This window comes from Panthera leo, chromosome D4 (assembly GCF_018350215.1).
Source record: "Panthera leo isolate Ple1 chromosome D4, P.leo_Ple1_pat1.1, whole genome shotgun sequence".
NCBI lineage: Eukaryota > Metazoa > Chordata > Mammalia > Carnivora > Felidae > Panthera > Panthera leo.
Genome location: NC_056691.1, coordinates 12,315,025 through 12,342,337, shown reverse-complemented (window position 1 = coordinate 12,342,337; position 27,313 = coordinate 12,315,025). Strand labels below are relative to the sequence as shown.

The window sequence follows — 27,313 nt, the reverse complement described above, 5'->3', positions numbered from 1 at the left end:
GTTCAAAATAAATTAAGGGAGCACCCCTAATTTTACAAACTTTGTAAAGATTCAGATATAAAGTGACTGCTCTTTTCTGAAGAAAATTTTGATTATTTCCTCATAGACATATATGACAGTCTATGTAGGCAGTTGTAAATAAGGTGAGGTTTAAAATTTAGTCAATGGAAACGAGGCTGCCTACAGTAAATTCTATATCATAGAGTTTGGTGCATCACCTAGAAGGCTTGTCTAAACACAGTGCTTTGTCACTGGCTTTTGAATCAGTGGGTCTGCGATGAGATCTAAGAATCTGCATTTCTCATAAGTTTCAGATGATGGTGATGCTGTAGTTAAGGACCTTACACTGAGAAACACTGTGTTACAAAGAAGTTAAAATTATATAGGAAAATATTTTGCCTCCTTTTACACTATAGGTATGCTGACTTACTGTGTGAACGAAACATTACTGATTTCAGAAGAAAGAGGACATAGGACTGCAAAAGTAATTTGCTGTTGCATTAGTCTTTCAGTGACTAATACAGGAGTATTCTGTACTAATACAGAAGTACATAGACTTCCTGTACAATAAAAGCAAAATAGCAAATCCATTTTTTAAAGCATCCATAAACCTCAGTGTCACTTCAAATTATATTCTGAAATGCCTGACCTAAATGGTTATAAAATATAAATATTTGTTATCACTGTTCAGTATTTTCATTAAAAGGGAAATTGTTTCTCTTATCAAATAAAAATGTAGAAAGAGCACATCGCTGTTGGAAAGAAAATGTATCGTAATTAGGAACTAAATTCATCTAAATAGGTGAGGTATATGATCTGGGCTCTGGTCTTCATGGGATTAAATTTCTCTAAAATAAATGAATTACCAACCCTACCACAGGAAGGACTTTTTAAGATTAGTAAATTCTAGTCAGTGACCTAATTGTATTGTAATAGATTCATTGCAAATTAATTGGGAATATAATCAGGACTATCAGAACCTGAGAAGTAGGTTGAGAGCTCTTGCACGACAGTCTCATAACTGCACAGAACCTCTTCTGTTGGTATTTCAGAAAGCAGCGGTCAGGGTATCAGGGGCCATGCAGGTATTTCACCCAGTAATAACATCTTCTGGGAACTTATCCCAAAAGTAATGGTAGAAACAAAAGAAGTCTTAAACATAACGTTCCGTTTCAGAAATATTTCAGAATAGCAAAAACTTGGAAGCAACCCAAATGTCTAACCAAAGAAGAAAAGGTCATTAAATGATAGCATAGCCAATCAGTGGAAACTATTTGACTGTTTTAAATGTTCACTTTAGAACCGTGGGGTAAGGTAACTCTTAAGCTGTAAAACATAATATAAAATTATATGTTAATTAAATATATATACATATGGGGAAAGACATAAGGGAAAATTGAAAAATAAAAACAGTAATTTTGTTAGGGTAATGTTGAATGAATGAGTTTTTCCCTTACATCTTAATCATACTGTGTGTACGATTAACTCCAAGTAGAGCAATTCTTGACTCGTATTGGATCTGCCCTACAGATACTGATGTCAGGCCTTGTGAGTTCTGGAAATGAGACAAGCCAGAGAAGCTCTTTGCCCTCTCCAGCTTGGTAATTCAAGTTCCACTACTGATTTAAGAGCTTCTGTTTCAACTTATTAATCCTGCTAACTTTGAGATAATGAGAATATATTCTCGATTACTTTGTGTGATATTTATGAAAGTTTCATGTTTTGTTTTTTTTTCTTTTTCTTGGAAATTCACTTCAGAGTGAGGTTCCATTAATAGCCACGCAGTATGTTTAGATGGAAAGATAAGAGTAACGGTTCTTTTTATTTTTCTTTTACAGAAAAGAGCTGATCCTCTCTGGCACTTTAAATCCAATTAAGGACTTACATCTGGGAAAACTGGCCTTAACTAAATTTCCAAAGAGTCCAGAAACATGGATTCACAGGTGTGGTAACTTTACACTATAGGATTCTTACTTAGGATTCAGAATGCCTGGACAAAAAACACAGTGTCGGTCAGGGTCACATATTGGTTCAGAGTATGAATTCTTAAGCCGAGTTACCTACTTTTAAATCTATATGCCATCACCTGCTCTCTGTGTGATCTTCAGAAATTCAAGCCTCAGTTTTCTCATTCGTAAAACGGGAATAATAATTACACCTATTTCAGAGTTAATGGTTGGCTTTATATGAGCTAATGTATGTTAACACTGCCACAGTGCTTGGCACATATTAAATACTCAGTTGATTTTAGCTGTTAGTATTAACTCTCTGAGCGGTCATGATAGAGATGGCATTTCCATATTCAACTATAATGAGCAACTCGGGTTGTAGAATCCATTCGGTGTGTTTCTGGTACAGACTGCCGTAGTGATGGCTGTGGTTATTAAAACTAACAAAATAAGGGCAGCTGAGGTGAACGGTGTATAGGCCACGCTGAAGTTGCTAAGATGATAATCGCAAAGGATATTTTTAGGTTAAAGGCCCGAGGCAGCCAAAATGCACGTAAAAACTCATCTCAACATCCTGGCTCTCTGAAGCATCTTGCTCTTGGGACTCCACAAAACGACTCCATTTTGACTAAAATGGGATGGTGTGGGCTTGCTGGCTGGGGTCAGTGGGGAAATTCTTTATAAAGAAGTCCATTCTCGGGGCGCCTGGGTGGCTCAGTCGGTTAAGCCGCCGACTTCAGCTCAGGTCATGATCTCGCGGTCTGTGAGTTCGAGTCCCGCGTCGGGCTCTGTGCTGGCAGCTCAGAGCCTGGAGCCTGTTTCAGATTCTGTGTCTCCCTCTCTCTGACCCTCCCCCATTCATGCTCTGTCTCTCTGTCTCAAAAATAAATAAACATTAAAAAAAAAAAAAATTAAAAAAAAAAAAAAGAAGTCCATTCTCCGTTTACTAAGCCACTTAGAACTTTTCTTAAGTCCTGAGCATTTTTAGGATCTTAGTTCAAGGTATCTTAGCTGTGATCTTGCCTTTGGCTAGCATTGCAAATCAGCTGCTTCCACTGTGGAGTCCATGGTATTTTCTTAGTAGGAATTGGGATAACACTTCAGAGAGGCATATGAGCGTGTGTATAGAGGTTTGGAAAGGGGTGATGGCAGGGGAAGTGCATTATTGTACCAATTTATAGGTTTATCTAATATTTTATAAAACAGGCTTTTGTTGTTAAGTAAAAAGCTTCTGTTTGAAAATGACAAAATGAATTTTTATACTCAATTTCTAGTAACCTTTGGGTTGGAAAATTTTGTCTATAAGAATGCTTCTTATTGAGAAAATATTTGTAAAAACTAAAGACATTAGGTGGTTAGACATGCTTTTTTAGACATGCTTTTTTAGTGCTTTTCATTTAAATGTATGCTAATGAAAATCTTAAATAGACAAGGGGAAAATCTGTGGATAAAGACATTTTAAAATCTCCTTGATGGTTTAGCTAATTATATTGTATTTGTGTCTTTCCACATTTTCTGCTATAATAAAGAAATTCTGCTTAATGAAAGCAGTCATAATGCAGTTTCTTATTTGCAAACAAATACACATAGGGTGAGGCATGTACATATAATTAAAGATGTGAACCATGACTCCTCTTCTAGGATTTACCAGCCATTAATTAATATCCCTTCCAGGACCACCACCACCACAACCCGGTACACACACATGCGCGTGCACGCGCGCACACACACACACACACACACACACACACCCCTTGTCTTTGCATTTCCTGGCCAGTTGGACTTTTTTGAGTTGTTATATTGGAACTAGGCAATCTCTTTTTGACACATTTTAATGCTTTAGAAAGGTTTCTCTCTCTGACCTTTCTTCCTCATCCTCTCTATCCATGGTGCTGAAGCTAATTATATCTTTAAAAATTTTTTTTACTGTTTTATTTATTTTTGAGACAGAGAGACAGAGTACGAGCAGGGGAGCGGCAGAGAGAGAGGGAGACACAGGATCTGAAGCAGGCTCCAGGCTCTGAACTGTCAGCATAGAGCCCAATGTGGGGCTTGAACTCGTGAACCACGAGACCATGATCTGAGCTGAAGTCAGCCGCTCAACTGACTGAGCCACCCAGGCACCCCAATATATCTTTAAAAACAAATACAACAAAGTAATCCCGCTGCCACAAAATTGGGCTCATAGATAGGCATTGCACAAATGGAAATTAAGATCAAAGAAAACTGGCTGTTTTCCTCTCTGATTTATGTTCTTTCGTCGTTCTCATTCCCACATGTACCTTAACAGGCGATGGGTGCTACAACAGCTAATTCAGGAAACCTCCTTGCCTTCCTTTGTGACAAAAGGAAACTTGGGAACAATTCCTGCAGAAAGGACACAGAGACTAATACGAGAAGAGATGGAGGTCTGTGGTGAAGCAGCAGGGAGATACCCAAGCAACTATAATGCCTGGTCCCATCGCATCTGGGTTCTGCAGCATCTGGCCAAGCTAGACGTCAAGGTAAGGCTGTTCCTCCAGTCTCCCTACGCACATTCCCTGTCTGCCCTTTAAATCTTCTGATAGCAGTTCCTCCTCAGAGGAACTTTTAAGGAAGAAAGTAGAGGAACTAATGGCCCAGCAGCCTGGGAAGGATCTAGCAGCTGATACCTCCAGGGAAGCCGTGGCAATTCAAAAAGTTTACATTCCTCACCAGTGCAGTTTGGCACTCTTCTGGTTAGTACGTTGGTAGAACTAACACAAGTTTAAGCAGCAAAGAAGACGGAGCATAATTCATTTTGCCCTGAAACAGGAAGAGATTATTAAGCCTTACAGAATTGGACCGGTTCTTTCTTGGTGGTCTTCCGTTCTGCGACTTGATGTGCTGAACCAGCTGGCTGCCTGTTCACCTTCTCTCCTGGGGAGGGAAAAGAAGATCTCACCTGGTGTTCCCAAACTTGGCTGAGTCTGTCAGTCACTTTAGGATTTCTGAGTCTCACCCCAGGCCTATGAAATTGGGGAAAGGACAGGATTTAAGATCAGTATTTTTCACGGGCTCAGGGAGCTTTCTGGATGCAGAGCCGGGTTGGAAGCTGTCATAGCCTAAACCTTTCAGTTTAGAAATGAGGAGATGGAAGTTTCCAGAGAATTTTAATGACTTAGGCTTGGCCACGGTTATATGACTTATTATTCATCAGACTGAGACCAGCTATCCTTTTGCTCCATCATACATACGACAGCTGCTATTTTTCTTCGCTTCTTATGTTTTAGTGCCATAAGAATCCACGGTACTCCTCTGAAAGCTTCCCAGGCTTGAGACACCTTAAAGGGGTCAAAATACCTCGTGTGGTGCTTTGAGATTAATAGAGAAGCATTCTATAATTTTGCTCACCACCCCCTCCTACATCTCCCTTCTCAGGTTCCTGCTCCCCTCTCTGTATCCTAACCAGAAATTCCTCCAGGGTTTTTTTTAAATTCCAAGGGAATTTTAAACCAACGGTTCTGGAAAAGTAACCCCTCCCTTCCGGTTTATATTGGCTTTGTGTTTCAGAGGGGGTGTCCCTTCATGTTATTGGAGTAGAAAGAGCACAAAGACAGATTCATACTGACCTGGCTTCAGATTTTGGCCCTACTAGCCCTGTGTGGAAAGTGAGGCTTTAACGTTTCGTCTGTGAAATACCAGCTCAACTGCCTTCCTCAGTGGATTGTGAGAATTACTGGAGTTTGTGCATGTGAAGTACTGGGCTCCTAATGGAGGCTCACTGAATTTTAGTTCCTGTCTTTGTTCCCCACGGATAGAAAGCTTAGGTGAAACTGGCTACCAGTTTGCTAGATGAACTCAGTGTAATTTATTCATGAAAAAGTACTGAAACTCTTTCATTCCCGGACGCCGGCCTATATGCTGGGTGTAGCATGATGACAAAGGGAGTGCTCTCAACAAATTGAAAATCTGGTTGAGGAGACAGACATCAGCAATTACAACATGGTCTGACGCTTGCCGGAGCCGAAGGAAGCACGGGGTGTGATGGGAGCCCAGAAACGGCTTCTCATCCAGGCTGGGCTGGTTGGAAACGGCTAAGGCTGTGGCCCCGTCAGGGGTCTGGTGGGGTGTGGGAGATCTGGGTCCTTATGGAGTCTGGTCATCCCAGCTCCACAGCTTGGTAGTGCGTAGGGGGTGGGGAGGGGCACAGGGAGCGTTGAAGATAAAGAAAAAGGCAGAGTCCAGGTGAGCCGAGAGGTCTTTGGAAACTTTCCTACCTTGATGTGGACCTTTTTTTTTTTTTTTTTTAATTTTTTTTTTTTAACGTTTATTTATTATTGAGACAGAGAGAGACACAGCATGAACAGGGGAGGGTCAGAGAGAGAGGGAGACACAGAATCGGAAGCAGGCTCCAGGCTCTGAGCCATCAGCCCAGAGCCCGATGCCGGGCTCGACCTCACGGGCCGCGAGATCATGACCTGAGCTGAAGTCAGACGCTTAACCGACTGAGCCACCCAGGCGCCCCTGATGTGGACCTTTTAAAGTGGCATTCCCATAAAGTCAGGAACACGGGGCCGAGGGGAAATTCTTGGTTTCTTGACACTTTTCAGATGTTAAAGATGAGAACTCATGAGCGGTGTGTTGACTCAGCTGCCTGGGTCCAGTCCGAGGCTCACCTGGGCTGTCCACCTGCTGTGCCCTGCCCTTGACCTCGGTGCTCTTCCTGTCACCACTGCTGCTGCAGTGCTCTCTGGGGGCTGGATTTACAAAATCCCCTTTCTGCACTTAGAAACCACTGGGCCCTGCTAGGAGATCATGCCCTACTACGCTTTGTCTATTAGAGGAAGTAATCACAGAGGAATCACTGGTACCTGTCAATGAGCTGGCATCTTTTTACATAGACAATTGAAAATACAATTTTTTAAAGTGCTGGTATCCAGCATTGATAAGGGTGTGAAAACAAGCATTGTAGGAACAGGTATGATCTTACTGAAGGGTAACATGGCAGCATTTACAGACTTTACCCAAAAAGAAGCATGTTCCTTGTGATCTAGCACTTCTGCCTAAAGACGTAACGGGAGACGAAGTTCGGTGGTGTCATGATCAAAGGCTCCACTTGGTGGTCACGCAGACCCAACTTGAATCCTGACTCTGCCACCAAGTTGGCTTGTGGCCCTGGGGGAGTTTCTTTGCCTCACTAACCTTCAGTTTCCTCATCTGTAAAATGGGCATGATGGTAATCCCTACCTCATCAAGTGTTGTGAATTAAATGGGAGAATCCACATAAAGTGGCTCTCACAAGTGCTCGTACTAAGTGTTGGGTAAACACTGGCTATTATATAAAATATGAACGTTTGGTATATAAAAATACTGTTTATCATAGTGAAAAACTAGAACAGTTTAACCCTCCAATAATGACAGATTAGTTACATTGAATTATATCACAAATTGGAATATTTTGTTGGTACTAAAAGTTATATTTTGGAAGATAATCTAAAGAAAAATGCTCACTATAGGATAAGGATCTAAACTAAATATGAGATGGTCCTAATATAATTTTTAAATACATTATTAGCATTGAATGAGATTTTGAAGTGTTTGGAATACTGCTTGGCATGTTGTAACTGCTCAACCTTTATATATATCCTCACACATGATGTTACAGATATATTGCTTTGTGTTTTCTGTTACAAGCATGTATACATTTGCTGCTCAGAAAAAAAAAGAATAAAGAATTGTGAACAGTGCTAGGGTGGAATTATGAGATTTTCATTTTCTATTTTCTATTCTGATTGTGTGTTCTAAGTGGATTTAAGCAGATTTTAAAATAGTCTCATTTGTGACTGTGGGGTGAGAGGAAAGATCACGGTTTGCCAGTTTATCACTCCTAGCCAATTGAAAGTTGATACCTTGTGTCACCTGAGAAAGCACATAGGGTCATCTCTGCAAAAAAGATACACAGATGGCCAATAAAGACATGAAAAGATGTTCAACGTCTTAGCCATGAGGGAAAAGCAAATGAAAACCAACTAGCATGGCTAAAATGAAAAACAGCAGTTACAAGTGTTGGCACGGATGTGGAGAAATTGGAGCCCTTATACGTTGCTGGTAGGAATGTTAAATGGTGCAGCCACTGTGGGAAACAGTTTGGCATGTCTTCAAAAAATTAAACCTAGAATTACCATATATGACCCTGCAGTTCCACTCTTAGGTACTTATATATACCCCAAAGAATCAAAAACATGTTCATACCAAAACTTATTACAGCAACGTTTATAACAGCATTATTCATAATAGCCCCAAAAAGGTAACAACTCAAATGTTAGATAACCGACGAGTAGACAAATGCAATGTGGTGTATCCATCCATACAATGGAATATTATGCGGCCATAAAAAAGGAGCAAAGTCCTGATACATGCCATAACATGGATGAACCTTAAAAACATTGCTGACTGAAAGAAGCCAGATTAGGAAGGCCACATACCCTATAATCCCATTTATATGACATTCAGAATAGGCAGAGCAGATTAGTGGGTGCCAGAGACTGGGGGGAATGGAGATTTAGGGGACTCCTAATAGGAATGGAAGTTGTTATGAAAGTGATGAAAATGTTCTGAAATTAGACAGTAGTGATGACTGCACAACTCAATATATACTAAAAACCACCAGTTTATTTTTTAACTTCAGAAATTGGTTCTTAAAGTACATTAGAAAGAAATCTTCAAGAATAGCTAAGAAATTGCTGAAAAAAAAATGAAAATGAGGAACAGTGTATACTAGTATCTATCTAAATGTTTATAAAAAGAGAGTAATCTTGGTACTACTCAGTAATTAACACACTAATGGAAAATATAAGGCCCAGAAGCAAATCCCAATACATAATGTGTACAAATTTCATTTAAATATGGAATTTCACATAACTGGAAAAAGGATTCTTTGTTCAATCTGTGATGATGATTAAGATTGACCTTTTAGCAAATACTTGTCAGGTTTTAATATCATATACCAAACTGAACTCTAAATGAAATAAAAACTTACCTGAAGGAAAAAAACGGAATTAAAAAAATCAGTTGCAGTAATATAGTAAGAAAGATATTTTTTAAAAAAAGAAAGATATTTATAACATAGGGACCTAATACCTTTATAAAGATCTCTTAAAGACTTGTAAGAAAAATTAAGGACTATCACAAATAGTAAATTAGGCAGTTATATAAAAAAGAGAGAATTAGGCAAAATAGGCAGTTTGCATAAGAAGACACAGAAAGAAGAAGAGAATAAAATAAATATCTAGCCTTAATGGTAAAAGGAAATGCAAATTAAAATGACATGATTTTCCACTTATTAAATTAGTGAATATTAAAGTACTAGTAAGGAATTTAAGAAATATTTAACATGTTCTTCCAGTAGGAATATAAATTACACAGCCCCTCTGGAGGGCACTTTGACAATATATATGAAGAACTTTAAAAAATGTTTCTCACTGTTCCAGTAAATATACTTCTAGAAATTTCTCCTAAGTAAATAAGTTGTGCACATAGACTTTATATATATGTGTGTTCAAAAGAGTGTTACTTATACAAGAGTGGAAACAAAATGAGCGAATGGTTAAATTGTGATAATCTTTAGGATGAAATATCATGCAAAAGTTTAAAATTATAGAGTAATATTTAATGACATGGTATATGTATATAATTTAGTGGAATGAAATCAGAATAAAAGAGTATCCCAAGTCTGTGTTAAAAATAAACTGCGCACATGCATGCATAGAGAAAAGCTGAAAGACTGGTGATAGGCCAGAATGTTAAGAGTAGTTTTCTCTGGCCAATAAGGTGATGAATGATTCTTTTTGCTTTTTTTGTATTCTGTATTTTTGAAATGTTCTAGAATGATGATTTTGTGTCACTCATAATCAGAAAATAACCACATGTATTTTTAAAAATTTATAGGGCAGATAGCTTATATATATATACATATATTTATATATATGTATATATATACATATATATATGTATACATATATTTATATATATGTATATATATACGTATATATATTTATATATTTATATATATACACGTGTATATATGTGTGTGTGTGTATATATATATATATATATATATACACACACACACATACACACATTTTTGATTTTAATTTTAGGATTGTTACCTGTTATCCTTCTGGGTCATAGCCCTGCTACTGTGGTTTTCTTGTAGCTATTTATTCACTCATTCATTTTTATAAGGAGTGCTGAAAAAGAATAGTAATATGTAAATTACACCATCTATAGGTCATTGATTCTGTCAGTATCTTACATTTAAGCCATATCTCTATGCAGTGTCTTTAAGATCATTTTTTTTTTTGTAACATTCATTTTTGAAAGGCAGAGACAGGGTGCGAATGGGAAAGGGGCAGAGAGAGAGGGAGACACAGAATTCGAAGCAGGCTCTAGGCTCCAAGCTGTCAGCACAGAGCCCGATGCAGGGCTCAAACTCATGGACTGCAAGATCATGACCTGAGCCAAAGTCGGCCCTTTAACCGACTGAGCCACTCAGGCGCCCCAAGATCACTTTAAAAGTAATGGCTGTTGCTTTAAAAAGTCATTGCTTATATCTCTCAACCTTTTTATTCTAGTAAAAAAAAAATGCCCTGAAATTCCTGTTAAAGTTTCTTTTCTAGTTTAGTATGCCTCTTAAATATATCAAGGGAAAAGAACACAGTGAATTTTTCTCCTAAGAAGTCTGTTAAAAATTTTTTTTAAAATTTTTTTAATGTTTTGGTTTTGAGAGAGAGAGCACACATGCAAGTGGGGGAGGGGCAGAGAGAGAGGGAGACAAAAAATCTGAAGCAGGCTCCAGGCCATCAGCACAGAGCCCGACATGGGGCTCGAACCCATGAACCGTGAGATTATGACTTGAGCCGAAGTCGGACGCTTAACTGACTGAGCCACCCAGGCCCCCCAAAAAGTCTGAGAAATATCTTTAAAGGAATTAAATTGATACTGTTGAAAATCTTTCATGTCTGTGCTATTTTTTGTCTCAAAATTACAAAAAAAAATTAAAATTTTTGTGTATAGAAATATGCAGTAAGAAATAATCTAAAGGTTTTTCACATTATGTAAATTCCTTTTAAACATGTTTCGTACTCTTCAATCAATATTAAGAAGCCCTACCAAAATTAGAAATCTGATGTATTGTAGCCTAAATGTTCTGCAGGTTAATTCTTCAAAAATGTAACAACCTTAAGGTTAGTATGTATTTTTCTAAGGTAGAAGTTTATCTGGTGCTATTTTGTGCACTATTTTAATCAAATGAACAGTCTTGTTTTCCATTTCTCAGAGATTCACCAGTTCTGGAAACAAACTTATTTGGCTTCAAATAAACTCTTTAGAACTTAAAGGAGATGTTTAAAACATTTCACGGATATAAATCTGCTGTCCTAGCTGGGAGTAATCTTGCCCCTCTGTACTGGTCACTTAATTCCTTAAATTGTTCACTTATAAAATACTTAGATGTCCACTCTGAGGCCACTGGGTATAGAATGATGGAAGCAGCAATTAGGAGTGACAATATTTCAAACAACTTTTAGAGTTTAGTGAGGATGAAAAGATGTACAGTAAGTTCTGTAATATATATGGGAGAACACACAGAAACTGTGGAGGTTCAGAAGAGGGAGAAATTTCTTCTAGGGAAGAAAGGGCATGTGCGAAATGGAGAGGTGATCTTGGTGCAGGAGAAGGAGTTTACCTGGGGCCCTTGACGAGCAGGTGAAGGAGGAGCCCTTTGGCTTTGTGCGGTAGCTGCCATTCACTGCTGAAAAGTCTATGTCTTTTTTCTTGAGCTGATCTGAAAATCCTCTGATGGAATGTGGCACGCCCTCAATATGGCTTTCACTGATCGAAATCCACTTGCGTTTGCTACTTGTACAAGACAGTGCCAAATAATGTATTTTTTCATAACTGCTGGCTTTTCTTTTTATCATTCCATTCGAAATTGCTTAGTTTGCAGGATTGATAATACGCAGGCTTTAACAATTCACTGCTGAATTTTGTTTCATCTACTTAACAAAATCATTTATCATTGATACGAATTGAGTTTGACATGAACAGTGAAAATTATGAGCTCTTGGAAATTCCTATTTTTCATGCATCATGTTTTTTGCACTAAGCCCTTAGAATTAGGTAGTGAACAAAACTGACATGCTCTGTGCCCTCATGGCACTTACATAGTGAAGAACAAATCACTACCTTGAGTCGATTGTTCAATAAATACTAAGTTAAATATTCTAGTGTTGGTTAAATGTTAAAGTTTACCTCAAAGTAACCTCTGAATTTATATTTTCTCTTCAACATCAGCATTCTTGTAAATAATCACCCTAATGTTCATCATTATTCTAGAATTTGGCTTTTCTGTGGGTGTGCCAATCAGAATGTGATTGATCAAGGTCCAGGGAAAGAATGACAAGTCTTAAATTCTGTGGTGTATATAAAAAAAATCTCTTATTTATCAGGGAAAGGGGGAAACTAGCCTTTACCGAGCTTCCACTAAGTGACAGCACTGTGTTGGACATTGTATACAAAGTATTGGTAGAAACAATTGTTACCAGAAAAACAAGGAACAAATCAAAGAAATCCAAGGCGTTAATGGAGAAGAAAAGCCTTTGGCTATTCCACTTCTCACTTCCCTTTTTTCTTCCTACAAGATTCTTCTTGATGAACTGTCTTCTACTAAACACTGGGCATCCATGCACGTTTCAGACCACAGTGGATTTCACTACCGCCAGTTTTTGTTAAAGTCTTTGATTAGCCAAACTGTGATAGATGGTTCTGTATTGGAGCAAAACCCTCTGAGAAGTGAGCCAGCTCTGGTTCTTGCAAAAGATGAAGCAGCAGCAGCTTCAACAGAGGAAGCAAGGATAAATCTTCCCCATCTTCTCGAAGAAGAAGTTGAATTCAGCACTGATCTTATTGATTCCTACCCAGGACATGAAACCCTTTGGTGCCACAGGTAAGAGAAGGGAAAAATCCGCTTTCTGCATGAAACCACATGTCTTCCTGAGAGCTGTAGAAGGTCCTACATCGTAGGCCTGCCTTCTGGAGTAAATTTGGTAATCTGATTGTGGAGCTTTGCCTGAGTTCAGAGGAGTTTTCGTTACCACATCCTCATGATCTTCAATAAGAAGTTCCTCATGCAGACCTTTGTCTAATGCTTAGATGGTGGCATTCAACCTTGACTGTGCAACAGCTGTGTTACTTCCAAACTGAAAACAAAAGTTTCTAGACTCCCTCCTTGGAGATCCTGATACTTGTAGCATGTGTGGGGTGGAAGACTGCCATCTAGTCTTCAAAAACACAATGCAAAGAAACTTAGCAGGTACATTCTGATGCAGAGTGGGGTGTAGACCATTGATCAGACTGTTGATTGGACCTTGAGAATAGTTAAGCTTATTGAAGGTCTGCAAATTAACGTTCCTTAAGTAATAAACTCTTGACACTGGTTGGGGTTTTTTTGTTTTTGTTTTTTGGTTTTTTTTTTAAAGTAAGGTGTACTTCGGGAGCAGGGCAGAATTATTAGGAAGGAGTGAAAGAGGATTAGCAACCTCATAACCTGAGTTCTGAGTACATTTGACAGCCAAGTAACTTTCATGTTGGAAGGAAGTCCAGGTATGGGAACCCCCTGATTGGTTCTTTTTTGAAGCATCTCTGTCTCTATAAATGCGGATTCTGCTTCAGCCTATAGGATTCTATTTGTAGACGAAGGACTTGCTGTGCCAAGCAGGAGATAGGCGTTTTACATATTTGTATGTTTTTAAACTTGTTGAGATTTGCCGCCTTTTGAGGAGACATGTTCAGCTGCTTCTCCATGCTAAGTACATTTAGAAGATGGGAGACCATCTACCCTCTTTGGCACCTTCCTAAATTTCTTTTTCTCATACTAAAGAGACACTCTTACTCCACATTTTCTAGAGACAAGATAGATACTAACCTCCATGTCATTGGGGTGTTACAGATTTTTTTGTTGCTATTTTATATTTAGGTACATCAGTAGCAAGGTTGAGAAAATTTTAAAATTATATTTGTGTTGAAGAGATAGCTAGATTAACAGAGTAGAAGCTTTGTATAAAAATTATTTGAAGTTTGGGGTGGGGCATGGGGAAAAGAGACAGTTGGGATGGCCTGGATGTTATACAGGCCAGTTTTCTACTACTGAGCCATTGCCTAACTTAGGCACCTTATCTGTCCTTTGAGTTTTATCCTCTATAAAATGGGTAAATTATACGCTCCCTGTCTACTCCAGAATATGCTGGGGAAATGGACAGAATTAACTTTTCAGAGCTTAGAGTTGCTAATATGAATAATGAGATATCCCTGCTGCAGGGATATTTAATGAGACTATAGTTATAGTGACAGATTTCAGGGAAAGTTAAGTTGGTTTTTAGATAATAAGACCTGTTCTTATTAAAGGAAATTAAAGGAAATAAAGGAAATTAACAGAAGTTAATTCACTTCTGTTTTAGGATATCAGTGAAGTTAATTTTTGGTTCTGTTTTTTGTTGTTGTTGCTTTTTTTTTTATAGCAGAGATTGGGCTACGACCTATTTTCTAATTTCCGATTGTAGTTACAAAGAGTAACAATGCCAGGTGATTGCCATCATCTCAGTCGGTGGTATTAAAAATCCTTTGGGGGTCGTATTATTCTTTCTCACAGTCCAGTAATCTGGGCTTGTAAGACTCTGGTCTAAGTATGCAGAGACTTCAGGGTAACTACTCCACCTCCTTCCTCCAGGTAACTCAGGGTTACCACGGGAGCCATGAACTGAGTACAGTATGTTTTAAAATTATCAGCTTTTTTTTTTTTCCTAAAAAGCTTGACTTTGTGATATGAGTTTTCTGTATTCTCTCCCCCTCCTCTTTCACAGGCGGCATATTTTCTACCTTCAGCATCACTTACGTGGTAGGTTTCCTCACAGTGTGACCCCACTGTCACCTGCAGACAGCCCTGGGGGAACTTCGAGTGACTTGCACCTCATCCCAGGAGGCCCCCACATGTCTCAGGCCATGGAGGTGGATGGGCTGAATGACTCTAGCAAGCAAGGCTATTCCCAGGAAACCAAACGCCTGAAGCGGACCCCAGCTCCAGACTCTCGGGGCCTGGAGATGGAGCATAGGTTCATCGATCAAGTATTGTCCACCTGCCGGAACGTAGAGCAGGCCAGGTTTGCCAGTGCCTACCGGAAGTGGCTGGTTACGCTGAGTCAGTGAGAGAGGTGGATTAGTCCTGCAAGGTTCCCCCTTTCAGTGCAATATTGCTTTCCTTTCTTACATAGTCGCATGAATTGTTTGCTGGTATGTGTTCTTCATCTTTAGGTTAAAAGTCCATAGTAAATCTTTAATTTTATTTATTTTGTTAAGAACTGGCATTCCTTTGGGGATAAAATCACTGTGTAGTTTCTTCCTGCTAAACAGTGAGTCTTAATTTTTTTCTTCTTCTCATCCTTTATATTTCTATATGTGAAGCTTCTTCTCATTTGGTTCTCCTAATCGGTTCACAGACACATCTACCCACCTCAGTGCAGTTGCTTGCTGTATAGGCTAGTTTTTTTCAATTAAAATTTTAAGTTGTAGTTCAGCCTTAGAATAGTACAAGCTCAAAATTACTCCATCTAATTACTGCTTTGAGAATCAAATGGCCAGATAGATGGGATTTGCAAAAATATAAATCATGTCTCTTTCTCGACTCAAGTTATCGACCAGTGTAACCAAAGTCAGAAGTATTGGAATTTATATAAAAAACATGCTTCCAATGTGTAATCCATTTTAAAGTGGTTATTTTAAAAGAAAAACTGATTTTAAGAGTTTATGTAATTGCAGTACTGGGAATTATTTTTATTACTAGTTTTGATAGATTCTTTTTACCTCAAATTTGGTATGGGCCAAAAACACTCACATTAGCCCTTACATAAACCTTTTTTTTTTAACCTGGAATGCCATTTTCAGTTATTACTACTTGTTTTCCTTTTAAATTCACCATGAAAAGTGAAATATGCATGGAAATGTATCCATAAACAATCTTCCTTTGTAAAAATTTAAGTTCTTGAGGATACACTTAAACCACACAATTTTTATGAAGTGGTTATTACAAATTTGCTGGCAAAAGCCAGGGGGAAAGAATAGATTTTGAAGGTTAGGTCTTCAATCTTTAATTTAAAAAAATAAAACAACTTAAAGACTTTGATACTAAACTTATCAGGGATGAGGTACCAAAGTAGCCACCGAACAGCTGTATCTTATTTCTCAGTAATAAGGGCTGGGTTCTTCAGGTCTGTGGGAAAAGGGCCGGCTAATGTTTACTTTCTGAATACGTTTCCCCGCTTTGTAAATGGTCTGTGTTTGTTCTTTCCTTTCCACTTATCTCTTGTTCATTTTCCCAGTCCCTTCCGTATTTTTTGACACTTTCACTTTCGTATGTTTTTCCTTACTTGTCTAATTTTAAGGATGTGTTCTGAAGACATTCTCCGTCCTCTTTCCACCGAATCTCATACCCCATTAAACACACAGACACACACAATATTCACAGGAACTGCCCTTTAAAAGGTCCCCTAATGATGGAAACCGCCTGTTGTCCTGTGTGTGTGTGTGTAGGATGCCACACTGCAGAAGTAAGTGACTGCCGTGCTTTGCTTGTTTTTTTTTACTTGCTAGGTCACCTTTAGGGTGAGGGGACAGATGTAAAGGCAGACTTCTCCTAGTATATATTATCGAAGCCTTGGGCTTGAGCGAGGCACACTGCCTTAAGCTTAGGAAAAGAGTAAGTTCTTTATTTGTGCATCATGATTTTGTTGAGCAGCCAACTGTCAGGGGAGACTTGAGAATACCAGAAAAACTGTCCAGCCTGGCCCTTGTAGACAGAATCTGCTTTCCTCTCTTGGGGCAAAATTTCATAGTATTTAGGTAAGAAAATAATTGCCATTATGAACATAATCCCATGGCCCTTTGTCTACAAATACCTCAAGGTCTACCTAGACCTCTGTGGATAAAACCATTAGTTGATGATTTTCTCTACCTGCAGGGGATAGTGGGGAGACTACACAGAGATGACAGGAGAGATTCAGGCCATTCCACTGGATACATGTTGCCAGACCCTGGCCTCACTCAGTGTTCCCTTCCAGGCATCATCTTCAGTATCCCAAGTAATAGGGCTTCTTCTGCTTTGATGTGAGAGTGTCAGGACAGGAGTATAGACCGTCCCCTGTGAACCAGCGGCTCCGCGCCTTTCTTACCCTCCATACAGTACCCTGCCCACCCTTGATGTTATCTGCCTTCATGTGTTTTAAGGCCCTTCATACACGCTCTTATGAAGCCATGCAGTCCTTTACGATATCTCGGTCTCTTCTTCCTAATAAAGTTTTGAGTAGGCAGTAAAAACACAAACATCCGAAGGATACTTCGCGTTTGTGACCTTCGTGTGCTACTTTATTTCTAACGTTTGCATTTTTCAAGTGTTGATTCACAGAAAAACCTAGCATTGCCCCATATGGTTGTGTTTTTTTCCTAAATGGTTGACATCTAAACTCATTAGCTGTAGCATGGTAGTATCTCTTTGAGTGAATAAGTTCATGCTGTGGAAAGGATGTATCTTTTCAGGGACTTGTTAGTCTTTACCTTTTTTTCTATAAATAGCCTTGTTGAAAGAAAAAGATAGTTTAGATTGATTGACACATTTCATCAAACTTTCATTAGGAGAATAGTCGGCCATCATACTGTCCTGTGGATCAAGAAAACTACTGACAAGCCAAAAGCAATAAGATGTGTAAATACCTCCACACCACCTTCCTCCCCGGCCCCACCTTTTTTTAAGTATACCTGTTTTGGTAATTTGGTGTTCCCAGATTCTACTGTGTGCCTTGCACATGGCGAGGACTTATCAAATGTTTATCAAATTAATAAATGATTCACTGAAAAAGGGAAAGATTGATCATGAGTAATGGATAGAATGAGTTATGATTGAGAAATTGATAAGTTAGAACAATGGATTGTGAATGAATATTACATTCTAGCCTCATGATACTACAGGTGAGCTGTTACATATAGAATAAGTTAATTTAGATGATTCTTCTTCATTTAACAACCTTGTTTAAGCTGTTAAATCCCAGCCAAGAAATGCAGCTCTATGATTATGAATTAACTGTACTTTAATATATATTAAAAATTCATAGAACAAAGCTCGTTTGCATTAAGAACACCACTTTCTGTTCATTTATGGTATTGGAGGACAGATCTTGGCAACAGAGCCAGAGACTCTTTGGGGCATTTGAAGGAATTCTTTGATTTCAAAGACTTGTTGACTTGTATTTGTGCAAGGATAGTCATTTTATGCTTCTCCTTTTCTCCTCCCCAGCTTGAACTATAGACCTTTTAGGTATTTCTTAAACCTGTGTGAGTCATTTTCTTTTTCTCTTATTAGGTTTAAGGATTAGATACCTGTTAATGTCCCCTTTTTCTTTTCCAGGTTTTAGCATTTTTGTTACGTCTTTGGAAACTCTGGGCCCAGACTCTCAGTCATATCCCTTATTCCTATGGTACGGTTCTGATTAAAGGCTTCATTATTAATAGGATTAAATGTATACATGTTGTCACTAAAAGCCATTTAAATCTTCAGATAAGGGCTTATGTGACACAAGATATGAAAACAAAAGTTCCTTGACTTTTACGTGGCAGTTTGTAGGAAAGCATTTATGGTGGTAGACTGTGTGATTTAGATGAATTCAGGTCGTCATGTGAATTTATGCTTGTTATATAAAGAGAACTTTTAATATTGTTGAGAACAAGTTACCATTAGTAATTTTCTGTAGCACAAGATAGTATTTGACATGGGCTAAATATTAATTTAGGAGTACAGCTGTCACTTACTATACAATAGTCTAATCTGTATCTTAGTCCCTCTTAATTACAGAAGATACTAAAGGTTTAGTTATAAAAGAAAATAACATATATTCTTTGCAGAAAGCTTTTGTAAGCTTACAGTTATTTTGTTACTAGTAAATCAAATTTTAGAACTTTCAGATATTTAAAATATGCTACGGAATTCAAACAGCACCATTAAAAACTTTTGACTTCTGAGTGAACTTCTCCAGGAGAACGGTGCAGCCCCTGGCACTTTGCATGCTGCTGCCTCCCCATGCCTAGATGCACTCTTACTGTGCTCCTGTGTACTGGAGAAGTCTGGAGGCACAGCAAGGTGGAGACGTGCCTGGCATGCAGGCAGCGAGCAGGAAAGAAAAGCAGCCCTGAAAATCCTACTTGTCACACAGTGTCTTTGAAACAATAGCTATATATACCTTGTTAATTTGAGTGCCTTTCTTATTTCTGGAGGGAGCAAGATTAATGTTTAGGGAGAAAACAAAGGACAGAATTTTTATCAAACAGTTGATTGTAACTCATTTTATTTATTCCAGTTGCTAGACACGGTCCCGTGGAGTTTTTTTATCCATTCATGACATACTGATATGAGCAGGTAGGATGCTTCGGTTTGTATTTCTTAGTTAGCATTTTTAAGCGCCCTGCCAAGAAGAATTAGTTCTTTCCCTGTGACAACTAACTTTTTGGGGATTGGAGGTATTTAGAGGACAGCGTGTGCATAATTACAGGTTAGTCCCAAACCTGTGCAGCCCATGTTCAAGGGAAACAGTGGCACTGTGCCTGAAAAGAAAGGCCGTATGATTGTCGTAAATGAATCCTTTGCCTCACTTTAAGGGTTTTAAGAATTCCCTCCCAAATTCTGTGTTGGAGGAAAAGAAGTAAATAGATGAAATTTAAAATACGGCATTTTATATATTTGGTTACAGGAGAGGGGAGGGATAGAGAGTCCATATTTCAAGATTGCAGATAACTTTTAATTGTAATTTCATAAAAATATACAGCTAAAGATTCCAAAGTGCTTTTCAGAGGACTATTGAATAATATATTCCTAAATGGCAGCAATATGTCGTAGTTCATAGTGGAGACAGAAAACCATTGTGTCAGTTGTAGGTTGTGTGTGTGTGTGTGTGTGTGTGTGTGCGCGCGCGTGCACGCGCGCTTGCATTGCAGGAGGCACCTCTGGCTCTCAACCTGGACATCTGTATTCTCGTTAGGTTATGTTAAGACTGTAAAACCAAACTCTGTGCTAAAAAAAAATAGAGAGGAGTAGCTTAGTCTGCCGATGAACCTTTGTGCTTCCAAGAATATTAGCTCTTATAGGTTGTGCTTTTTGGACAATAATATGGTCCACAAGGCTGACCCTGGCATTCTTTTATTAATCTGTTATTCCTCAGGGTGTAGAAGATTTAGTAAATTTAGGACAAAATTTTATATTCAGTGGCAAAAAAGAAAAGGCAAAAGTATGCTAAATATATTACTAGCTCTTAAAACTTTAGTATAGATAGTATTTTTTATAAACCCCTACCAGTGCAGTAGCTCATAGGCGCTCTGTGCCTGCCTCACTCTTCACCTCGCTGCTTCAGTCCCTACGGCTCTATTAGGAATGTTCTCTTACATCTTCTACGGAAACAGTTTCTGTAATGTATTGTTTTCCACGTTGGGCAGAGGTGGGGGTGTTTCAGTTGACATCATTTTGTTTCTGGAAATCCTGTTCAGGAAATGATTACCGTTCGTTTTCAAACTGACAACTGTTTTGCCTCCTAAAACCTCACTTTCCCTGAAAGAGTGTTCTGTGTGCAGACCCCGTATGTGTTCAGTACATTGCATGATGCCTCACGCCTTGTAGGAATCCAACGGGGCGCAATCGTTAAAGGCTAGAAAGTGAAAACTAGCCTCCCTCTGTCTCGGCACCATTGCCCACATGCGTGGCTTCAGGAGAAATCCAGTATTGTGCGGAAGGTACATAATTAGCTTCAAACCATGCAAGGCAAGATACACAGCTGCATCACATTGTAAGTGAAATTTTGATACTTTTAAGGCATATATATGTGTGTGTTCACATATATGTATGTATATATGTTTAAACGAGATTTGGAACTTGAATTTATATAGTGATTTTACAGAGAATTTTATTTAAAGGGTTTTTATTTTCATATTTGCTTAAAGTGCTCCTATTTAAAAGCAGTTTTCTTTATTAAACCAGCCCCCTCAAGCAAAGTTGGAAACCTAACACAAGTGCCATTTGCCTGAATTAACCAGATATTTGTGTAAAATGTTTATTTTTGTCTTTGGATGCTTATGCACCATGACATTCTGGCTTTTCTTCCATACCTTTAGGGAATCAGCCTTAATTTTATGTATGGCCATCACTTTCCTCAAAGTACTATGCAGCTTACTTCAAATGTTTATTTATCTTTATAAAGTGATCAGTAATACATATTGAGATTTTTTTTCATGTCCTGGGGTGAACAGTTTCACACGTTCAGATAGTGACTCATAAAGCATTTTGTCAGAAGTGCTCAAATATTATCTTCCCTCACCAGTGTCATCTTGCATTTGAAGCAGGTACTTTTTCTTAGTGGTTAAAGAATGAGTGTAGACTGAGTGCAGTCATAGTAGGTGCTCAATAAATATTTAGTCAGTTATTGATCTCATGGCAAATTAACAGCTTTCGGAGAGGAAACTTTATCTTTTCACGGAGGAGCATATTTTTAAAGCAATATATGTTTGAAACTGAAAAAATTACATCATTTGGCATCAATTACTACGCTTATTTAGGCTGGAGTTAGTAACATGCAATAAACGTACTGTGTGTGTAGAACACGGTCTGAAGATAGGAGATGGGGAAAGTTTAAGCAGCATCTTTTTGTGCACGGCACATTAATAAATGTGATTAAATGTCTTAATAGGCTGCCAAACTCAAAAGAGAGAGAATTACTGTAGACGCCTACAGTCGGTTTCTCTGTTGGTGTACCTGGTGTTACCTGGCTTAGGTTCTATTTATTTCTTCTTAAAACTTGGTTGCTTTCCAGTGTCTTCAAAGTGGTAATGGTAAAATACAGAATTATATTAAATAACTTCTCCTTGTTTTCTGAGAACATCTTTAATATGAGGGAGAAATTTTTATGAAAGATACAGTAGTTTCAGAATCTGCTCATTTGTGACTTTCAGAGCATCTTTGACAGAGCTTACTCAGTGTAAATAGATTTAAACGGTTGAAGAACAAACATTCCAGCCTGAGCTGTGAGGAACAGAGTGTGTAATACAAGTGTAATTAGGCATCGCCTCCTGGCGAGGTTCTTGATGCATGACTGTGATGCTGGCCTCTGACTGTGGTGACCGCTCAGTATTATATTTTGGTGGTGTTCCTGGGAGAATAATGAAATGTGTGCTAGATTAATTTGTATTTGAGATGGACACAATAAAAGATGATGTGGTATCAATATGCCAGGGATTTATACACACTATTACTGAAATTTTTTTAAAAAAGAGGAGGGGAAGAAAATGACAAAAGGTCAGTGATATTTTTTAATAGCCTCTAAGAAAGTTTTTTTTTTTTTTTTTAAGTCCAAGTCTCTTAGACACTAAGCAGTTGCTAACCTTATTTAACACTGTGGGACTTTAAGGGATAGTTCTCAGATACTGTCTGCTGTTAGAATTGACGATGTGTGTGAATTTTACATTGCTTGCAGATTTTCCAAAAAATGGAGTATTTAAGTTGCAGTTTAATGATTTTTAAAGATTTTCTTGTAGGTCGTGGTTCAGTGGACAAGTTACATATATGATCTGTGGTGCAAGGTCAGATCCTGGGCATTAAAGATAAGTTTGGCTACCTTAATTTTACTGAAGATACTAATCGTTTCCCTCTGATTGCACTGTTATTTTTTTTTTTTAACTATTTTCCTCTGTGTTCCAGTCTGCATTGAAGTTCCTTTAGCTCTCACAATACATAGTAATTGACATTTCTTAAGGATTATTTTGTGAATTCTTTTTACACTTAAAATGTGTATCTTGCAGAGGGATAAAAATTAATTTTGCAGTAAAGTATGTGCAGAGTGTGCTTACAGTGTCCTGGGAGTTCGTACTCCAGATTACTTAAAGTGGGATGCTAAATTCTAAGGGTAATAAGTGACTGTAGACTATCTGTATGAGCACTGTCCAGTAGGAAGAAATGGGAGCCACATATGTAATTTTTAATTTTCTAGCAGGCACATTAAAAAAGAAACCCATGACATTAACTTAACTATTTTAATTAACCCAATATATTAAAAATATTTCACTATGTAATCAGTATACAAAATTATGGAGATATTTTGCTTCCCCCCCCCCCCCCCCATAGTAAGTTTCTAAAATTCATTGTGTATTTTGCACTCACAGTGCCTGTCATTCTGACTAGCTACTTTGTAAGTGCTCAAATAGCCATGTGTGGCTAAGGGCTGCTATATCGGACGGTGCAGGTTCATAGGGTACAAAATTTGACTTTATTTTAAATTGGGGAGATGGTGAGGTAGGCATGAAATTATGGTACTTTAAAAATTAGTATACTTAGAAAAGTATCTAATACAATTATCCACATTGTCTGCATTTTAAATTTGCTGTAGAAGTAGCTCAATCTGTTCCAATTTGCCAAGCATTATCTAAGGAGGAAGAAATTCCATGCCATGTAAAATACCATGATATGCTCATTATAACAACACATTATTAACACATTTTTCAATGTGTTCACTAAATTCTGTCCTGTTTCTTCAAAATAATAGCTTAAATTGCATGTTAATTGTGTATCTGTACTTGTTTTGTTTTTATATTATTCTTATAATAATGTGTATTAACAGACAGCCCTAGGATTCTAATCTTCCTATGCATCTGTCTTCCAGTACTTACTGGTACACTTACTAAGTTGTTAAAAGTGGCAGAAAAGTAGAATGAACCATCGTTTTTTTTTTTTTTTCATTAGATTGTTTTTATCATGTGATCATGTACCAAGCCAGCTATAAATTATTGTATTTCTGTAGAATATGAAAAATAGTGTTTATGTCTTAACTTTGCTAAATGTTTGCAATTTCTAAGTAAACTTTTCATCTCCTAAGATGAGTGAAAGTGTGCTTTTATTTTTGCTTGCTTTGGTGGTGGTGTTTTATATTTTTTAATTTTTAATGTTTATTTTTGAGAGAGAAACAATGGGAGCAGGGGAGAGGCAGAGAGAGAGGGAGACACAGAATCTGAAGCAGGCTCCAGGCTCTGAGCTGTCAGCACAGAGCCCGATGAGGGGCTCGAACTCACAAACCATGAGGTCATGACCTGAGCCAATGTCAGACGCCTAACTGACTGAGCCACCCAGGGGCCCCAACTCGTTTTGGTGTTTTAAACTCCACTCCATTCTGCCAAGCAGTCTTGTTTAATTGCTGTGATGGTGGTAATGGGATGGATGTGTGTGAGCTGTTGTCTAAGTGAAACCAACTGATTTGATTACTTACGCTTGTAGAAGGAATTAAAAATGTCATTTGTGTCTAGGACATTAAAAAAATATCGAAAACATTAGAGAAACTGTCACACTTGTCTTTAGAGTGCATTAACAATGACTAATTGACTTATGAAAGTCATTATAACTAGATATGCTTTTTCTCATACATTTTAAATGAAGGCATAGAGCAGAGAATTACTTGATTATTTCGGGGTTCTATCCCATGTTTTCTTAACCTGGAACCTTACTTCCATATATTTTAAGCTGGACACAGCATTTACAGTTATTTAAATGGCTTTAATACCTAAGTATACTCTGAAAAGTATTGATGAGGTGGATACTGTTTTTACTCAGATTTTAAATACTCAAAAAGTTGTTCTGTGGGAAAAGCCTTTGCTGCCTTGTCCCATGACTCTTTAGGATTATATTTTAAATAACGCACTATTACCTATGCCTATTTTTGGTAGGAAACACGGTGCGGAATTTATTTGCATCATGCCAAAGTACCACAAACAATGTTTTCGCTTTGATATGCTAAGGAAGGGAACTAGCTTGCTAAAGACAGTCTTGGTTTGAGTTAGTAGGCAGATTATATGAGAAGTGTGACAACAATTTATATTAGCAAAGTGCGTCCCTGGGAAATTGCTTTACCTAATAGGATGCTTCTTGAAATGAAAGATTAACAGTAAAAACAGAGGCAAGATGATACACTAGCTAATTAAAATTTTTAAATATGACAAGCCGTTCATCATTTGTATATATTTAGCACTTTCCTCATGTTGCAACCTCAAATTTTTGCTTTTGGTGTTTTTTGGTTTTGTTTTGTTTGTTTTAGAAGAAGCAGTGATTTGTTTTTTTGTTGTTACTGCTTTTTTAAAAAGTGGCAGGGTTCCTATCTTTCCCATTCTACTCCAAAATGGCTAGATTGGGCATCAGCTTTATTTAAGATAGCAAGTTACAGTATGCCCTTTTCTTATGAGAAGTACAGTATTATTATATATGCCCTATGCTACAGAATTTGAAAACAGAAGCAATAATTACTGTACTAACTTTTCTTTCACAGAAAGATTCTTAGAGTAACCCTGGCTACCAGGAAGAACCCCCTTACCACTCCTTATAATTATCTGAAGAACAGACATAATACTTCTGAATTTATACTTTTACTATCAGAATCCTCCGAAGATACACAAATCTCTTGTATCAGATTCCTTATTTGCTTCTCACGGTAATTACAGTATGATTAACGAAAGGTCCGCTCTCTGTGTAGGGGAGCTAACTGTGGGCTGAAATTGGGCCTCCATCATATTATTTTTGTGTTCTCATATTTCTTAAATCGCTAGTGATCTCTGTAGACATGTTGAGAGAATACTGGAAGGTTGGTGAGTAATTGGTATTGGTGCAGCATCAGTCACCCCTCTGTTTTCAAGGAAATTTTGTAGACTCTTACAGTCTAAGGTCCCCTAGAGCAAAAATCACCAGTTTTTTCTTGTTTGTAACTAAGTTGCGACATACCTAATTTGTAACATTGATCTCCTGAGTCTTAATATTAGTTATTCCATGTGAAGAAATTTTTAAGTTTAAAGCATTTTGTGTGGCATTTGTTAGAGTAAAAATCAGAAACAACTTGAATACACAGTAGGAGATTCAGTAAATTGGTATTTTCCTACAGTGGTGGTATATGCACTCACAAAAATAGAATATAAAATTACATGAAAAAATGTCATAATAAATTAATTTTTAAAAGGAAGTTATAGAGAAAAAACAGGAAATTATAGAGAAGTTTAAGATTCTGATTTTATTTTAAACATCGAAGTTAATTACCATTTCCAAATGGTAATGGCAGGACAAACACTCCTACTGAACACAAATTAAAATGTTGGAAAAAATACTAAAAATTTTTTTCAAAGCAGGATAAAGAAACCTACATCATACTGAAACTGCAGAACACCAATAGAAAGATAGTATCTTACAATTAATTGAAGACAAAGACATTAAGTCAATAGCTAACTTCTTGTTAGAGTCAGAAGGTATGGGAATGATAAATTTAATGTGCTGGAATTACATAACTGCCATTATAGAATTCTGCATACAGAAAATGTTCTTTGAGGAATGAAGGTAAAAGAAACATATGTACTGAAATCATATGCACATATATGATTTTCATTCATGTAAAATTTTAAAAATAGTCAAGTCTACAAAGAAAGCAAGAAAATTATGATTATAAAGGTCATGATTATTATAAAGTTCAACCAGTTGCATCTGGTTGGGAAAGAACGGAACCATGATCAAGGATGGGATCAAGATAGGGAACTTCTGGACTTCTGGCAGGATTCTGTGTCTTGAATTGGGCCATGTGGACATGTCTTATATATTTTATGTACTTTTCTCCATGTTCTAGTCACAATAAAAGAAAAATACTACCTTTTAGAGGACAAAGTTATTTTTAAATAAAGTACCCTATTTGTGGAATACATAGTCTATGAAATATTCCTACCAAATTGACCTGTAAATTCAACATAATCTATCAACTTTTCAATTAGTTTTTTCAGTGAAATTGATAAACCACTTGAAAATTTATATGAAAATGAATAGGATTTAAAGTAACCAAAACAATCTTGAAAAGCTGGCTTACTCTCAAGCTATAGTAATCAAGACTATGGTTTTGGCATAAGACTAGACAAATCTTTGGAACAAAATAGAGCCTGGAAACAGACTACACACGTAGAGTCCACTAATTTTTGACTGAGGCCATCAGGGTCATTTCAATGGGGAAATCTAATAAATAGTGCTGGAATAATAAAATAATCATATGGAAAAAATAAGCCTCAACCCTTAGCTCAAAAAATATACAAAAATTAATTAAAAATGATCACAGAACAGAACATAAAACTAAGAACACATAAAACCACTAGAAAACAGAATATTTTTGCATCCTTGAGGTAGACTGACTTTATTGGACAGGACACAAAAAAGTCCTAATAATAAGGACATGATCAGTAGAAATTTTAAATCTAGAAGGCCATGC

General features: G+C 37.5%; 1 protein-coding gene and 1 long non-coding RNA gene across 8 annotated transcripts in view; one reads left to right on the top strand and one right to left on the bottom strand.

Annotated features, from left to right (window-relative positions):
* Positions 1 to 23,913, top strand: part of PTAR1 (protein prenyltransferase alpha subunit repeat containing 1) — a 50,249-nt gene extending 26,336 nt beyond the window's left edge. For 4 of the 7 annotated variants that reach the window (XM_042912025.1, XM_042912027.1, XM_042912028.1 and 1 more), the window contains 4 exons: positions 1,839 to 1,943; positions 4,240 to 4,453; positions 12,611 to 12,915; positions 14,828 to 23,913. In XM_042912025.1, coding sequence (XP_042767959.1) covers positions 1,839 to 1,943; positions 4,240 to 4,453; positions 12,611 to 12,915; positions 14,828 to 15,170 — 967 coding nt within the window. In that variant the 3' untranslated portion in view covers positions 15,171 to 23,913. Of the gene's footprint in view, positions 1 to 1,838; positions 1,944 to 4,239; positions 4,454 to 5,480; positions 6,183 to 12,610; positions 12,916 to 14,827 lie in introns of those variants that run through there. The other 3 variants (XR_006195696.1, XM_042912029.1, XM_042912030.1) reach the window with 3 other exon arrangements.
* The window catches only part of LOC122204500, a 55,559-nt gene that overhangs the window by 3,278 nt on the left and 24,968 nt on the right, over positions 1 to 27,313 (bottom strand). The window contains exons 3-4 of the long non-coding RNA XR_006195698.1: positions 10,079 to 10,159; positions 4,764 to 4,847 (exon numbers count right to left, since the gene is read on the bottom strand). This is a non-coding gene — a long non-coding RNA (uncharacterized LOC122204500). The remainder of the gene's footprint in view (positions 1 to 4,763; positions 4,848 to 10,078; positions 10,160 to 27,313) is intronic.